This window comes from Amblyomma mixtum, chromosome 1, assembly GCF_055824585.1.
Source record: "Amblyomma mixtum isolate Tamu chromosome 1, ASM5582458v1, whole genome shotgun sequence".
Taxonomy (NCBI): domain Eukaryota; kingdom Metazoa; phylum Arthropoda; class Arachnida; order Ixodida; family Ixodidae; genus Amblyomma; species Amblyomma mixtum.
This window is the reverse complement of record NC_143012.1, coordinates 23,458,968-23,475,115: the sequence shown is the minus strand read 5'-3', so window position 1 is coordinate 23,475,115 and position 16,148 is coordinate 23,458,968. Positions and strand designations below refer to the sequence as shown.

At 43.7% G+C, this 16,148-nt stretch overlaps 3 protein-coding genes across 5 annotated transcripts in view; 1 reads left to right on the top strand and 2 right to left on the bottom strand.

Annotated features, from left to right (window-relative positions):
* Positions 1 to 2,008: 2,008 nt before the first annotated feature.
* Positions 2,009 to 4,589, bottom strand: LOC149365740 (NADH dehydrogenase [ubiquinone] 1 alpha subcomplex subunit 7-like). The gene is made up of 4 exons (XM_089543173.1): positions 4,486 to 4,589; positions 4,280 to 4,326; positions 3,130 to 3,282; positions 2,009 to 2,144 (listed from the first exon to the last, which is right to left on the bottom strand). Exons 1-4 carry the CDS (start codon positions 4,543 to 4,545, stop codon positions 2,102 to 2,104), a joined length of 303 nt encoding a protein of 100 aa, XP_089399299.1. The 5' UTR covers positions 4,546 to 4,589; the 3' UTR covers positions 2,009 to 2,101.
* A 183-nt stretch (positions 4,590 to 4,772) lies between these two features.
* LOC149365739 (small ribosomal subunit protein eS28) lies at positions 4,773 to 7,208 on the top strand. The gene is made up of 4 exons (XM_089543047.1): positions 4,773 to 4,879; positions 5,120 to 5,167; positions 5,841 to 5,964; positions 7,136 to 7,208. The coding sequence occupies exons 1-3, from the start codon at positions 4,856 to 4,858 to the stop codon at positions 5,961 to 5,963; spliced, it is 195 nt and encodes a 64-aa protein (XP_089399173.1). The 5' UTR covers positions 4,773 to 4,855; the 3' UTR covers position 5,964; positions 7,136 to 7,208.
* Positions 7,209 to 10,966: 3,758 nt separating this feature from the next.
* Positions 10,967 to 16,148, bottom strand: part of Klp68D (kinesin-like protein 68D) — a 33,396-nt gene continuing 28,214 nt past the window's right edge. For 2 of the 3 annotated variants that reach the window (XM_089545591.1, XM_089545601.1), the window contains one exon: positions 10,967 to 15,454. In XM_089545591.1, coding sequence (XP_089401717.1) covers positions 15,337 to 15,454 — 118 coding nt within the window. In that variant the 3' untranslated portion in view covers positions 10,967 to 15,336. The remainder of the gene's footprint in view (positions 15,455 to 16,148) is intronic. The other variant, XR_016283092.1, reaches the window with a different exon arrangement.

Below are 16,148 nucleotides of genomic sequence, written 5' to 3'. Positions count from 1 at the left end.
GGCCCGACTGGACTCGACACAGAAAAAGGCAAAGTACAGTGGCGGGCAGAGAAATATATGGACCCTGCTTAGGCGGTTCAAGCCTTCTGACGCGTTGCATAGCTAAAATTAAGGGGTGTCTAATGCATATGCCACTAAAATTTACTTTTTGCACATTCACATCAAGGCAGTAAACATACCTATTTCTTTTATGATATGCGACAGAAAAGTTTGAAAGCCAAAGGATGATCCACATTCTGTCAACGACTGTACAAGGTCTGCTGTTCTTGCATTCATTCATTTAAGAAGCCGTAATTTTATGAGGCACAGTAGAACATTAGCAGCACGCCTTCTTGTCATCCTTATCGCGGTAGCCACGCTGCTTACACAAGGGCATGCAACATGTTTCAATCATGTCTGTAGCAAACTCAACATCCACTCTACAGAACATCCGCGGCTGCGAGGTGTCAAAAGCAGGCGAACAGCTATATGGGCAGCGCTCACTATGCGCAGCAGACGACAAAGCACGTGTCTTCTGCTTTTTCAGCGGCTGCTGTCCTCACGAAGCTATAACGAAGCCGTTGCAGGCTGATGATGATGACGATAGAATGACATTCGTGATTTTGTGAATTTAGTGATATCAAATGAAAAGTTCCTGACCCGACAGGCATATGGGATGCCCAACCAAGCAATTTTTCCGGCCTCAATAATTCCAGGTGTGCCCACATCTTTGATTAAAAACAATTAATGGATGAGGGGCTTACGTTTATGCTGCACATTTCAATGCAAAAAATCGGGTCTTTCACCCTTTCGTTCACATTTTTTTGCACCGTTCCCGTGTAATGTATGCTGTTACATCAAATGAATAAGCAAGCTGAATAGAAGAAATGTGAGCATTTTAGGAGAACCCTGTAATTTCAAAGAAACCGAAAAAAACAGGCACACATAATCCAGTATGCTATACGTGAAGGTCTCGCCCCGCCGCAAAGGGGTATGTGCATAAAACACTATGTTCTTAGCTGGTCCTTGTCTTCCGAGGCTAGTTAAAACCGAATTTTAGTGCAGCAAAGAAAAGGTGAACGATGGCATGGAAATCCCGATGCTCAAAGAGCCACTCATTCTACAGCTGCTGCAGTTTCAGCTTGGAGGCTGCCAATGTCTCGTCTCCTCGATAGCGGGCGATGCTTATTGCTTTAGGGTGTCATTTACCTTCCAGACGTGTTTTTAACCTAACACAATAGCACAGCCATATTTCAGTTGCACAGCGCAAGAGAAACGACTGGCGAGAAAGACGAATGCTACAGCGCTCGTGACAGGTGCTGTTAGAAATCAACTGCACCAAGCATCAAGAATAAAAGTCCGTTCAGGCATAATTTGGTACAGCTACGAAACAGTACTTGATACACTCCCATCAAAAAAGCAGTACCATACCTTTGGAGGCGCTAATGTGAACCAGCAGAACACTGTCGGCACCTCAGCAAATAGTAGCCTCGCAGCCGTTCTGGTTCGGTCGTAATACAATTCGGTAAAATGGTCACTGCAAAGTCGGCTGAAGGTTTCGAACTATTCTTTCTTAAATTATTACTTTACTATCAATTATTACTTTACCCAATTATAGCTTGAACTTTTCTTTCTTAACAAACCAAACTGTGCTCAATTAAAAAAGAGCCTCCTTCAGGAAGCAAAAGCTGGACTCCCAGCTCCACTTCTTTTATTGAGGCCCTTGAATTGTTCTTCAGGTCCCCCTCTTTCAGGGAATCGACACTGTACATACATTAAAATAACATGTGTTCACTTCTCTCCCCATACTTTTCGGCTGCTACATTAAGATAAAACATATACAACCCTACTAGAGCACCACGTCCCAACTTCAAATATGAAACAGAATAGTTTTTGGAGCAAGTTGGCTTTGGTTTCCCCATCAAGCCAAAACCCAAAACAGTGACTTGGATATTAGCCCAGTTCACACTGGCACTCAGACCAGGCACACGTAAGTAGTTGGATGGGAGCACTCAACACACGTTGCAACTTTAGAGATTGTGCTTGGAACTTTAAAGCCTTTTTTTGTTTATTTGTAAATAAATCTACACGTGCGCATAATGCTCCCTATCTTGGACCTTTTTCAGGGCAAGTACCTTACACCAGGAGTTGGGATCTTCGTCGCCCTGTGAAAGAATAACACAAATGCCCAATAAGCAAGGGTGTTGGCAGTGTTTTTACTCAAGCAAGAGTCATGCCTTCACTTCCTTCAATACAAAGCACACTTTCAAAGATAACTGCATTGGCACATGCAGTGTGGTTGGATGGCTTTTGAGACACATTTGCATTGCTTTTTTTAAAAGCTGTCTTAAAAGCAGCTTTTAAGGACATATTTGCTCCTCTTTCTGTGAGCACTAAAAGAGACACTGAGGAGAGCTTCATCCAATTTTTGTTTTTTGTTAAAATCAGATTCTTTGGCTCCCTGTGGCCGTTCTGATGTCTGTTTGGCAGCAAAAGATGCATTTATTGCTGAGAAAATTGGATTTGAAATTAAACTTTCTTCTTCTTAGCACTCGATTTGAACTCATGAAAACAAGACCAAAAAGGGCCTCGTGAACACAGTTTTAAAATTAATGGTAGTATAGCCTAGCTTCAAGGATCCATACACAAAAAACTGTCTTTTCATTATCACTGTTAGCTTGTGAAGATGGTCGGTGGTGGAAATACCAGCATTTTCAATCAATGTAGCTTCTTTGTCATTAGAACACGGTAATCTATACATACACGCCAGCTTCAATTTGTTCACACTGTCCCTTGTATACTACGATGCTTCCTGAACTTATGGTGAAACATGCACCATGGCACAAAACCCTTTCCTTAAAAGCCAATAGAACAGAAATCGGTTCAAATATTTGCAAGGCTGTCCCAATTACTTCATGACCTGCATCAGCATCTCACAGATGGGAAAGCACCAGACAGGCTACTGCTACAAGGAAAAAACGACGACTGGACTTTGCATTCCATCTGTCAGCGCAATGCACAGCATAAGATGATACAACTTGGTTGAGATGATGCGATATGTTTCCTTGCCATATTCAAAGCATGCTTCTGGAGCACTGTAACACGTGCACACACAAAATAGGTGCCAATGCTAGTTGCTTTATACTTTACCCTTTGCTAGCATCAGCAATCTGCTTCAGCGGTACCGTGCCATCGGCAATGACTTTCGGGGGTGCAACCTCCCTCCTGGCGTCTCTGGTGTAGTAGTAGTTATCGGCAAGCTTGCAAGCTGGTCCCGGTGGCAGGTTAGGTGGCGGCGGGTTCCTTTAAAAGTAAAAGAAAGATGGTCGAGAAAAGCACATCTTTCGGACAGCGTCAATTAGGAAAAAAAAAAATGTACCTGTATGCAAACAAGGACAGCCAACAGCACAAAACACAAGCTGCATTTTCAAGCCTACTTGCTTGCTACACAGATGAGCTGCTACTAAACTTGTGATTGCGTACTAGCCATGACACAAATGAGTATTCAGTAGTTTTTTTTCTATATACGCCAAGCCGTTCTCCTACGAAATGCCTTCGGCTGTATGAGCACAAGCTTGAACAAGGGTGGGGACGTCCACTGACCATTTCAACAAGAGGACTTGGCTTCACACCTTATCAAAAGTCCTCTTGTTTCTGTCAGATATGAAATCCGAGACGTGTCCCCTTTCCGTAATGTTGCTCAGTGTTTTCTCTTCCCCCTTTTCTTTCAAGTTGGTGGTTTGAGAACCACCTTCCTTCAATTATCTATTCTACTTCTTGTGTGCAAGTCGAGCTAGATGCAAATGGCAAAGCACACTGGCGCTGAAGTTTGTAAAATACGAAACTCATACTACATGCATCAGCAAGCACACCAATGCCACCCTGGTGAGCACATACTACGCCCTCGAATACACAATACTCTGGTCAGTGTTGTAGTGGACGACATGCAGCAATTCCTTCTGCCGAGTCCATGTTCTCCTGACGAGTGTCAAACAGGGTTGTGCAACCTGTCATGCTAGGATTGCCATTGGACAGCGGCGTTCGGGTTCCATTTCGTAAGAGATCGCGTAACAAAAGCTGCCCACAGGACAGTGGTCTTTCGGGGTTGTGGTAGGAAATGCAATATTTCTTTGACGATGAGACATAGGCGGCGAGACTGCCGACATATTTATTGCAAACGCATAACTACCACCGCTGACACGGCGCAGTTAAACCGCGAAACCGTGCAAAGGACCGGATATCAAGGCTCTCCGATTGTTAAAAACAGCAAGCGAAGGCGAGGATCGAACGTGCTTCCTACCTAGTAGAAACAGCGTCGGGATACCTCAGCTGACCGTTCCACTGGCGCTGTAAAAGAAAATGTTTTAGTAACCAAGATGAAATAAAGTTCGCAGAGCAGAACCAAGTATCAGTCAATCTCGCTGTGCGAAGCCATGATTCAACAAACACCGGTCATCTCAGTGTACGTAACAGGAGCTATGCAAGCGCATAGATATGTTTCCTTACTCCGAGCAAAAACTCCCGGATCATTGCCACCGCCGGCGATACACTGCGCCTTGTAGCCATCGCAGGGTCGTCCTTCTGCGATCACCTCGCAACGTGGATTCATTCGGATCGCTAGAATTTTTGACTTGGATTGCAGTGACATTTTTGCGTTGTCTTACAAACAAACGTAAATCAATAATTTGAGCATAAAATTAATTTCATCTAAAATATTTTTGTTATTAAGGTTTATTATAATTTTAAATTAATCAGTTGGTTATGTACTAAGAAGTTTAACCTTTTCATTAAGTGGCTAGATCTCGAGCTACCTTGTTTTGGTCGAATCTTCGGCCGAGGCTACGTCGCTGTCTTCCTTTCGCTTCCAGCCGCCGACATGGAGAAAGTCAAATTGGCACGTGTGAGTACAACTATGCTTATTATTGCATGAATACGTCTGAAAACTGAATACGATAAGACTCGTATGTTCAGTTAGGTCGTCTGCGGTCTGTTCGTGCGTTATTTGGCTTTTCTAATTGATTTTTGGCGTCTTGGCGTCAAGCGTTCGGTTAGGCTTAATTCAGAGAGTGCTCAACGTGCGTGTTTCGCGCCGCATGCTTCGTGCAACTGTCTGACAGGCTTGTTCCGTCTCACTTTGCAGGTGACCAAAGTGCTGGGCCGTACCGGATCCCAGGGACAGTGTACCCAGGTAAGTCTGTGCGCAGCCTATTGTCGGCGCCGTACGAGCCATTCACATAGCTTCGTCTCACGTTGACACCCTTACAGCCCTGTAGGCATCTTGGCTTCAGGCGCAAATGCGTTCGAAGCTGCACTGAGCGCGTGTGCAAGATCCCTTGTATAATCGTGCCTTTGTTGTTTTCGTGACTTGAGTGTTTACGGGTGTCGGCATTGTTCAGAATGTTCTCGTTGCATGCCCAGACGCTAGGCAATATATGCCTTTCGTAGAGTAAAGCCGGTAAGCATCCTCTGCACATGGTTCAGTCTTTGCTTACGGGAAAACTTTAACTGGAGCACGCTTTTGAAGGAAACGAGGCCTTTTGTAGAGTAAAGCCGGTAAGCATCCTCTGCACATGGTTCAGTCTTTGCTTACGGGAAAACTTTAACTGGAGCACGCTTTTGAAGGAAACGAGGTTTTTTTTTTGTAAGCGCAGCATTACCCATTACCACCTAGGGTGGTGCAAGAGTTGGCCCACTGTAAAGTGCAATCCTTTTGCTAATGGTAGTTGTGCCGGTTAGGAGTTATTTCAGCAGCCGCCATCGCTACAGGGACAGTACGTGGAAGTGTTCTGGGCAAGCTTAGTAGGCGGCCTGACCAGTTTCCGTGTTGTGCTGGTGTATTGAACTTGCCGGTCTCCACGCAGGTCCGCGTCGAGTTCTTGGACGAGTCCAACCGGTCCATCATCCGGAACGTCAAGGGCCCCGTGCGCGAGGGCGACATCCTCACCCTGCTCGAATCTGAGAGGGAAGCCAGGAGGTTAAGATGATGTGAGTTGCATCTGGTTCTCCCTCAGTGTGTCGTCACTAGTTTTAATGTTTTCAAGGCAGCTAGTCGTGTAACGTCTACGCGTATTTGAATTCACAGCTGTGTACCTGTAGAGCATTCGGAACTATGCACTGCTCAGCAAACAGCAACACCGTCCTGCAGGTTCTATAGACATGCACGAGAGCAAGGTGTACAATCATGATTGGCATGCTATCTGTAAAATCGTGGGAGGTATGCACTCTTCAGCTCTGCTCAAATTTGATGCCAGCCGTCAGTCATTGTGATGGTGCTTTTGCGGTCTGCAGTTGTGGGCAGTCTGACAGCATGTGGTTGATTGAAATGTATGTGCGTGGCCAATGAGGCATGCTATCATTGCTAAGGGAGTCGTGGCTTGTGGACAGACAGGCAATCATATTGACGAGGTATTCCATGTGTTTGTCAGTGTTGTAGACGATTGTGAGCGTGTTGAGCACCGGTAGCACCACTTCTTGGAAACTGCAAAATTTTGCTAAGGTGAAAGTGTTTCAAGTTGCTTATATTGTGTCTAGTTTGACCAATGCACATAGATTCTAATTGGGACAGTAATTTTAGCAAACCACCTTTTTTTGTCAATTTTATGTTGCCTTCTCTTATGTTGTTTACTTTTTTCTATGGCTTATTACCCTTGCCCTGTTTTGATTGTTTGTATTGAATTGGGAAGCAGAAAGCTTTCAGAATTTTTCTTGTACTTAGGTCTGTTGTGTAGTTGGTAGTGTAGCACCACATTTATGTATTGCTGGTTGAACTGCAGGCATTCAAAGTCGACTGTCTAATCCCTAAAAATATCTTACTGTTCTGCCATTGTCTCCCAGTTTTTCCAAGTGATGAGGTAGGCTTAGTTGGCATGGATTGAGATGATAGTGCACACATCAGTTGTGCCTTTCCCAATCCTCTTCTTTTGAAATACAGGATCTAAATTTAGGGGTGTTTCGCACGTGCTTAATCAAAAAGAGACTGCTTTGCCTTTTGTTAGTGTTCTTTTGCTCTTGCTGCAAATATTTTGAAATTGCACGTAAGTTCGGTGCTGGAAATGAGTTTTGGTTATATTGGTAGAGATAGTCATTTGGTGTTTGTTAGCGAGCTCATGAGTTATATTGGTCTTGTGTGGTTCAATTTGTCATGTTTTGCTTTCAGACCGTGGCGCTGGAGAATGACAGGATGACCTCAGGCTTCTTTGGCGACCACAAATAAACATGCTACACCCCTGCCCCTGCCTTATGGGCCATTCTGTGGAGCAGCTTTTGCTGCCTCTTCGCAGCTTTGGTGTAGTTGTAGTTGGAAAAGCCCCAAAGACGATGTGGAGGTTTTCGGAAAGGTGTGAAGTAATATAAGATGGTAAGGTGTCAGATTAGCTTAGACTTGCAAGAGGGAATGGAAGAAACTAGGGAGGAAGCCCATCGACGAGTTCGCAGTTAGAGGGAAAGTTGAATTCAGGATCTCTGCCGAACAGATATTTGGCTTGAATTGAGGAAGACGGCCTTAATATTCAAGTAGTGAACAATATCTCTACAATTATGGAGCGCATAGTAGTAGGCGGTAGGATGGTTGCACGAGAGACCGACAAGCTCTCTCGAGAGATGATTGATCGGATTAAGAACCTCCTGAGCACGAAAGTGTCTAACCTCAAAGACAACTCGCAGAGCTATCAAAGCTGATAAGGGCAAGGTTACCGACGTGAGAAAGTTCAATAGAAAATCGAGCGTGCTGCAAGATCGGAGGTAGCCTAAAGGCGGTCGAGAGGAAAGTGGGTATAGGCAGAAATCTGGTGAATGCACCGAGAGACAAGGAGGGCAATGTTGTTAATATGAATATAAATGTGTGTTGGCAGGGGGGAAGCACTTTCATGGCCAGATTTTGAATCCAATGGTGTTGCATGCAGGGAATCTTCACAAGCCCTCCCAAGCTGACATACTAAACAAAAATAGGAACAAAAAAAATTTCACAATTCATTCACCTGCTTTTGGACTGGACGCCCATTGTATGGCACCACCGTCGCCTCAGCTGAAGAGTGCCGCCTGTGGCAAAGTGCTCGTCAGCGGAATGCCAAGGTAGCGGAGCAGCGTAGCCAGTTGCATTCGAGGTGGTGTACTCGAGCATGGATGTACGCACCGTTCTGGAGTTGGCATTGAAAGCTTAGGTAATCACACGGAGTTTTTTCGATCAGGCAATGGTGAAAAAGGGAAGAGGCATTTGCGAGGCAAGCCACGTATGTCATGCGAAAGTGTCAAGGAGTGGTTGCGCACATAATAAATGCATACTACAGACGAAGCTGAATGCGCCAAGCTACGATGCGGACCTGGAAGTAAGTGCAACTTCATTCCTTTGGGTAAATGTTGAATCGTCGAATGAAGCTTGCTGGTTTGCCATTTGTTCATGGAAGTCCAGCATTAGCAATGAAGATAAGCTGTTAGGACATAACATTTGTACATGAGAACAAAGCAACTGCAGATATGGCTGGATGACAACTCTCTTTTTATTTTTCAGATACTGTGATTAATACGTCCTTTGTACAAGGAGTAAACGAAACGAACAATTGGTCTAGCTGTCTCATAATTCAGTTTACCTTTAGGTCTACAGATTCTTTTGCAGAGCACCTGGAGATGCCCTGTATGCAGGGTTTTTGTTAAATATCGTGGTTTCTCTCTTGCATGCGAAAACAAATCTGGAAATATTTCTGCAGCTCACTGTCGCGGGGTTCTTTACAAGCTGCAAATTTATTTTGAGAGCACGGAAAATCAGCTGACGCAAGCTTGTTCGTACAGATTTTGTGGTTGAGGTTTATTAACTATAAACGAAATGTGAAGAATACCTCGAACAGAATATCGCACTTCCTTTTTTTTTTTTACTGTAAACCTACACATCTTTCAGAAGCAAGCTTTTTTTGTAAACAATGCGAAATAAGGTACTGTTACATCAAGAAAACTTATCGCCCAACTTTTATCCGGCTGAGAATCTTGTTTCGAAAATGTCTTTTAAGAACACAGAAATCCCGCGTAATCGAGCTTTTGTTGGTAAACACTGACTAAGGTATTAGTACATCTAATAAAAGCATGAAAGTTTCCTTCAGCTGATATTAGTACATCTAATAAAAGCATGAAAGCTTCCTTCAGCTGACTGTCATACTTTTTTTGAAACTGAAACAACCAGCTTTGTTACTCTGTCTGCAGTTAACAAATAAGATTACTTAGGATGCACGCCTCTCTCGCAGGAGTATAGACACCTAATTATAGTGGCATGTTTTCTTCTCTATAATTATGCGGAAGACTACTATGCATGGATCACCATGTGGCATTCGCCTATGACCGCTAAATAATTCATAATGAATTTTTCTGTCATGCTGTTTCGGTTTCAACAGCCGAACGATGGCTGTGATGTCAAAGAGGCTACAGGTCATGTGAGGCATGAAAAAACTGATATAATCACTACTTCATTATATTGATTCACTACAGCGCTGAAGCCAGCCTTCAAGAGCTGGAATGACAACGAATGTAGAAGCAGTGGTTATATTGCAGTTTTTCATGCCTCACGTGACCTATAACCTCTCTTAAACGTCACAGTCATTGTTAGGCTGTTGAAACCAAAACAGCACGAGAAAGAAATTTTATTATAAATTATTTAGCAGTCATAGGAGGATACTGCGTGGTAATCTATGTATAATAATGCCTTACGCATCATTACAAAGGAGAAAACACGCACCCAAAAGTTACGTGTCTATATTCCTTTAAGCTCCCAGATGTTTCTACCACCTATGGTTCAATAAATGATAGCTCCGTTGCTTGCGCTGCAGAGAAACCAAGTTGTACTGTGCGTTTAAGAGAAGCACTGGACGTAAAAAAAAACTGGTTGACGTTCATCAACGCACTACTGTTACCTTTCGTAACGCCCTTGGCAATTATACATGCTGGCCTTTTCTTTAATACAGGCGGGAAAATGCTAGGGTTGTAACATGGGCTGTTCGATTCTTCCGATTTCCGATTGCCAATAAAACGACTACAGATGCAGGAGTGTGGCTTCGGCTCCCTTGCCATCACTCCTGGGGAATAGAAGGCACAAAGCTTTCAGTTATAGCAAAATTTTTAAAACTGCTGCAAAGTTTCTACGACCAAATAGTAACCAACCCCGTGCATACTTCTTCGAACCAATTGTATCCAGGTGACCCGCTGTTCATGCTGGTGCAAAAACCGGTAGAAATGAATCGGCTTACAAGCATCAGATGAGTTTGTCTAGCTGTTAGTGCAGCCAACAACACATGTCTGCCTAGACTTCGTTTCACCAGACATATTCACGCACAACACCACCTAAACATTAAAAGCACCGAAGCAAACTCCACACTAACCAATGACAGACCGCACACTCCAATGCACCGGGCCATTCCGGTAACGAGGGAAACGCTGAGAGGCGGCGCCACCAGTCCAGCTGTCCGGTCCTTATACTAGTGCTACTTGTATGACCAGCAATTACACAAACAATGTAAGTTGTTGGTTCTGGCACCAGAGGTGGGGTTCACAGATGCTAAGGAATGAAACACAAAGAATTCTTACAAAATACGGCCCCAGCATAGCAATTTCATCTATTGCAGTCAACTTAAAGGCTGACTTGAGCCAGCAGCAGGCTTTTGCAATTTGTTTGTCACTGAAAAGCCCACAAGCCTGTTCTGTGGTATTGGATTGCTTGCATATTTTATCGGATGGATTCCTCCGTATTTGCTTTTACAAGTATGTTGTCTTGTTACACAACAAAAATCCAGGAATACCTCAGTATTTGCAAAAGCCTAGTAAGCGGCTCTGATCTAATAAAACTGGCAGTAATTAAATGTAAACCTGTCACAAGCGAGTCAGCAATATTCAGCAAGGAAAAGTGGTTTGACAGCGCCGTTGATGCCGTGTAGCTTTCAAGCACCAGCCTAGCACCAATGAAAACAAGTCACTGTGAACAGCAGCTCAAAATAACTGACACACACGCATATGCTGTGGCACCATGGCCTTCTGTCTTTATTTGCAACCCATCCAAAATAAACGGACAATGCCGCGTACAAAATTAATGCACACACCAAAAATAAACTCAACTCCTCTGAAGAGAAAGAGATAACATAAGAACCGCCATGTCTAAAATGCTTACGCAGTTAGCCAGTGTTAATAAATACCCATGAATTAGTTCTTTAAAACAGTGTATACGAAAATATCACGTACAGTCAATCGACTAGAAACAAATACTTTGCATGTCTTGACCTCGGTGCTTTTAGATTGTTCTCATAGTACTTTGAAAAAAAAAAAATCCACATAACATTACCGACACAGTCCAGCTGCAATGTGTTAACAAAGGTGCCTGGGTAAAAAACAGGCCTTCACCGTAACAAAAAAAGTCGATGCAAAGCTGCGCAGATGGCATAAGATTGCATGCCACACAATTGGAGTGAAAAAATAGATGCTAAAAAAAAGCCATGAGCATGCTGAAGTTGGCGGAAGCTCTCCGTTTCCTGCATGCAAACCTCAACACATGAGCAGTGTAAAGCGCTAAACAGACCTCAAAAATTTACTCTTATAATTAAGGGGCAGTCCTAAAGCACATTTCAACACAATCAGTCCCTAATGTCCCCTCTCCAACTCGTGGCCAATCATGCAAGCGTATGCTTAACCTTTCATTCAAACACTCTCTTCTTTCCTAAAGAAAGAATCCAAAGGTGGCATTCAATTTTCACTGCTCCATCAGAATCTATTACCGTAAAAAAATCATGGGAATGCTAAGAAACTGAGAAGTGTTTTGACAAGAGTGCTTCATGACATTTCCCTTATCAAACAAGGATTTGTCGCTGAGTCTTAATTGCTCACAGAGTACGCTATCACACGAAACACATCTCACGCATTCTTTTTTTCCTTTTTGTACAGTGCTATTGTGAAGTAGCTTTTGAGAGCCGAAATTTTGGTGTGATTGGTTGCTACCCACACAAAAAAAGGCAAGAAAATTATACTTTTTATTTTATATTTTCTATCCTAGTTTGCTCTGTAGTCCTTTACAGCATTCGGCAAAATGACTGCAACCTGCAACACTAGCTAGAGATTTAGATTGGAATGCACGTATGAGGCTGGGACTGAATGCTCACAATAACAAGCACAGTCTCTGTAATCGCCACTTCATCCCTCAGGGTGCTGACAGGATACATGGGAGTGAAAACATGGACGCGATAAGCTACACGTGCCCAGAACTTACTAATCTGAGCCACTATCTGGGGCATTATCTGGGGCAAGCGAAAAATCATTACTCTACAAAACAGCTTTAACACGCATATACAAATGCGTTGATCCCACCATTGATAACAACTGCCAAATGTGCCAGTGGTGACAGCTTAAAGAACCCAATTAAACGCACTTTCAATTGCATCACATCACACACCAGCATTTCGTCTAGCACGACGCCAAAAAGCGATTATTTTGTTTCTGTCTTCAGCATTACAAAATTTGGACATTCACACTCAAAAGTTCTAGTTTTCCAGCAAATACTCGTCTTGGCCTCGTCATGGTTAAAGGGACAATGAGGGCAAATCGAGGCTCTCCTGCATAGACGGATTACCGCGTTCCAACCACTAAAAGGCCACTCTCACCGAAAATGGAGCTTTTATCAGTTAAAGAGCAAAAACTTAAACATAAATGTTGCCATCACCGACCGATTTCCCAAGTGAACTGCATGGATCGGCACAGATTTTCAGGCGCGGGTCCCAGAGGCTAGCTAATGCTGCGTTTGGCATTCTCTTCAAAATGACAGTCACGGGGTCCTTTTCAATGTAGACGCCACGAGTTTGAATCGAGTATAGTGGGAAAATTTTCAAATGCAATCACCTTAGCAATAAACGTTTCTTTTGCTATCAGATAAACGGCAACACACCCAGAAAGAGCCACAGATCGACTATACTCCTCAGTGTCTCTTTAATTTCATTTCGCCGATAAATCTGCGCAAAGGTGTTAAATACTCAGTCTAAGTACAATGCTATAAGGTAGCAATGGCATGCATGTGTCGTCAATGAACCATGCAAACATCTGTGACAATCTAGTACTACCACAAACTATCCATACACATTTACACTTTCAGCTTTGGCTGCTGTTTATCACAGCTTAGGGTTCGCCATCGCGGAGAGAATGATATGCAAGCAGTACCAAACTGACATCCGAACTGGCCTAGGAAGCGTGCACAGGCATAAACTTGCAGGCATTCATTATTTATTTTTTTCAGGCACATTGCTGCTATTTCTGTCTACGCGTATTCCGGCTCTGTCTAATCTAGCAGGAGCGCATTGCAGTAGAATTCAAGAGCATAGCTGCATCAGTTCACTGATAAGAGATAATGGAAAAGGTGCGGCTTAGTATTTTGCAGTAAGTACCGACAGTAGCTGCTAGAACATTGTCTTTTTTTTTTAAAGCAGCATCGACACCAAATTTTTGGTTGCATATTTGCTTCTTTGAAACAGTGCATAAGTCATCGCTATACATAAAGCACTTGGTAAATTATTTATTAATGAATTCCTTCTCTTTACGTTGTTTTGGTTTCAACAACCTCCTTCTCACTGATGAATATCAAACTGAAAACACATAGGATGGAAATTCAACTATAAATTGTTTACTGGGAGTAAGTGGATTCTATGCAGCAATGCATGTTTACTGGTGTCTCCCATGCGATTAGAAAAAAAGAACACACTACCAACATTTGGTGCCTCTACTCCTTTAAACTAGCTACTATACACTATGTGTATCGAATAAATAATGCTATAGTAGCATTGCACTGTGCAAGTAAAAGGCTTTGCATCTTGGTGGGGTAGACAGTCTACAGTAGAGACACCTATAAAGACGCACATCACATGCTCTAGCATGTTTAACTAGCACATTGCAGTTCTGTTTCACTTATGAGTTCGCTGCTTTCACGTGCGTCCCGAATGCTTTCTCCTAAGTCTAAACACAAGTGAGCAAAGTACGTTTTGCTAGACCGCATTCACTTTACAATGCACTGGTTGGGTTACCAGTGGGCTACACATCATGCCCGAGATGTGATTTGTGCACGACTTGAATGTGCAAGAAGACGTCAACCATGCATTGTATTAATCACACAGATAGCCCCTCGGTGCAAATATCTGTTTACAAACCCCAAGCCAGCATACTTTTTCATCGCAGCAGCACTAAGTAGCACATTGACGCTTTTGAGCCTCAAAAATGAAGCGCTAAAATAAAACCATATCACTACAAGTACCTTGCTTTGCATCTTGCTACATGCAGCATTTCTAGTTGAGATGACACGTGCAAAGGTCTTGCACGGCAAGCACATTTAGATGACCTCCAGCAAGGACACGCTTCGAACTTTGGAATGTTTGCATGACACAATCGATAGTTATTGAAAATTATGTAGATATTCTGCATGGAATCAATCCATGAGGACATTCTGCATTTCGCCTGTGCACGAAAAGAGAGTTTGTGTCCAAAGACATCTCGTGCTCGGCACACAGCAAGAACATCTCACTGGAGCGTTCTTGATGGAGCATCAATGGCAACGTGTTCAATATTGAACTATATTTCATCTACAAAGTCGTATAAGCCATACATCACAACCAATATAGCCAAATTTTCAAATAATGGATGCTTATGATGCCTAGTTCTTTCGCATCAGTATATATTCGGCATACTGCAGTTCCACAATTATTTTTTTCCTCCACCTTTCCGTTCGCGAATGTTTGTTCACTTGTGTGATGGTACCAAAAGCAGCAGGCTCACGCCACATCACCTTCAAATGTACACCGTTTTTTCTTATTGTTGGGGCGAAGAAACTAGCTAGGCCACCGTATGACGTCCTGCGTCATTGAGTACGAGTGCCAGACAACCACATTAGCCCCCACATAAAATTCATCGTGACTGAGTCGCTCCAGGCATGTGACAATGACACTTCCTGGAATCTAGCTCTCCTGCATGCCGTCACATTTCAGGCCAGGACACCGGTTCTGTCACTAACTTGGTCGCAAATACATGCAGTTGAGAAATCTCACTTATCACACAACTGCGTGGTGGCAGTTTTCGTCTTGTGTTACAAAAAATGCAGCCATCTTCGGCTTAAACATGTCTGCCTTGAACTGCGACACAAGCAGCAGCAGACTCAGCCGCATCATTCACCCATTCTTCTTGCCTAGAGAAAAGAATGCGCCGCAATAAACGCGCACTGCCGTGACGGTCCACCACCGTCACAAACTCACGGCCTCCTCATCCGCGCAGTGAGCATTCGAGGCAAGCGGCAAACAGCAGCAGCAGTTGCACTAGCAGCAGAAGAGTGGCCGTTCTCTGGGGATCCTGTAGGGGCTCTGACATTCACTTGGGCACCAGTCCTCTTGACTCGGGGTAGCAGTCGCTTCCTGCCGCCGATGACGACGACGCTTCTGATGTTGGCTCTGACAACTCCTGGTGACGGTGGCGTGCGGACTTCGCTCTGCACGTGAAGACACGTCAAGCATCAGTTTTTAAACCTTAGTTTTGAGACAAGTCCCACTTCGCTTCGTTCAGTGCTTTCTGACAGGTCGTTTCCTAGTTATAACACTATCGAAACTCAAAATTAAAAGTGCATACAGGCTGACAGAGAGGTGCGGTGCAGAAAAAAACGTGTGCCAGAAAAATTGTTGTTATAAGCTAGCATCACCTTGCCATCAGTATCATGGTTCGTTTTGCACAGAAAACATCCAAGAATGTATAAGCCCCTCCTTAGAAGCCGGCACTGATTAGGCGTTCTCCTTAGAAGCCGGCACTGATTAGGCGTTAGGTGTGCCGAACAGTTTGTGGACTTGAATTTTACCCTTTGCCCTCAAGAAAAGTAAATAGTACAAATTGTGGCATCTGAAAGCAACATATGGGCTATGAGGGATGCTGGTGGGCTCCGTATTAATTCAGTCCACCTAGAATTTCTTAATATTCATTGATATCGTACAACACATGGGCACCTTACGGGGTTCTCCTCCATCGAAACATGGCCGCTGCGGCCGGGATTGAACCCACAACCTTGGGATCAGAAGCCGAACACGCCAACCGATGAGCCATCATGATCGGCTAGACTGACTCCTTTCCTCAAACCATAAGTGAGTAGCCATCAATCAAGCGCCTCCGCCTTTTTTTATTTCCTCTCCGTCTGG

Bases quoted from the DNA above. Each gene is read 5' to 3' on its own strand.
- LOC149365740 (XM_089543173.1), bottom strand. From the start codon at position 4,545: ATGGCTACAAGGCGCAGTGTATCGCCGGCGGTGGCAATGATCCGGGAG. The intron at 4,327-4,485 runs GTAAGGAAACAT...TTTCTTTTACAG, and splicing joins TCCGGGAGTTTTTGCTCGGA to CGCCAGTGGAACGGTCAGCT. The intron at 2,145-3,129 runs GTAAAGTATAAA...ATTCTTTCACAG, and splicing joins ATTGCTGATGCTAGCAAAGG to GGCGACGAAGATCCCAACTC.
- LOC149365739 (XM_089543047.1), top strand. From the start codon at position 4,856: ATGGAGAAAGTCAAATTGGCACGT. The intron at 4,880-5,119 runs GTGAGTACAACT...CTCACTTTGCAG, and splicing joins AGAAAGTCAAATTGGCACGT to GTGACCAAAGTGCTGGGCCG. The intron at 5,168-5,840 runs GTAAGTCTGTGC...GTCTCCACGCAG, and splicing joins CCCAGGGACAGTGTACCCAG to GTCCGCGTCGAGTTCTTGGA.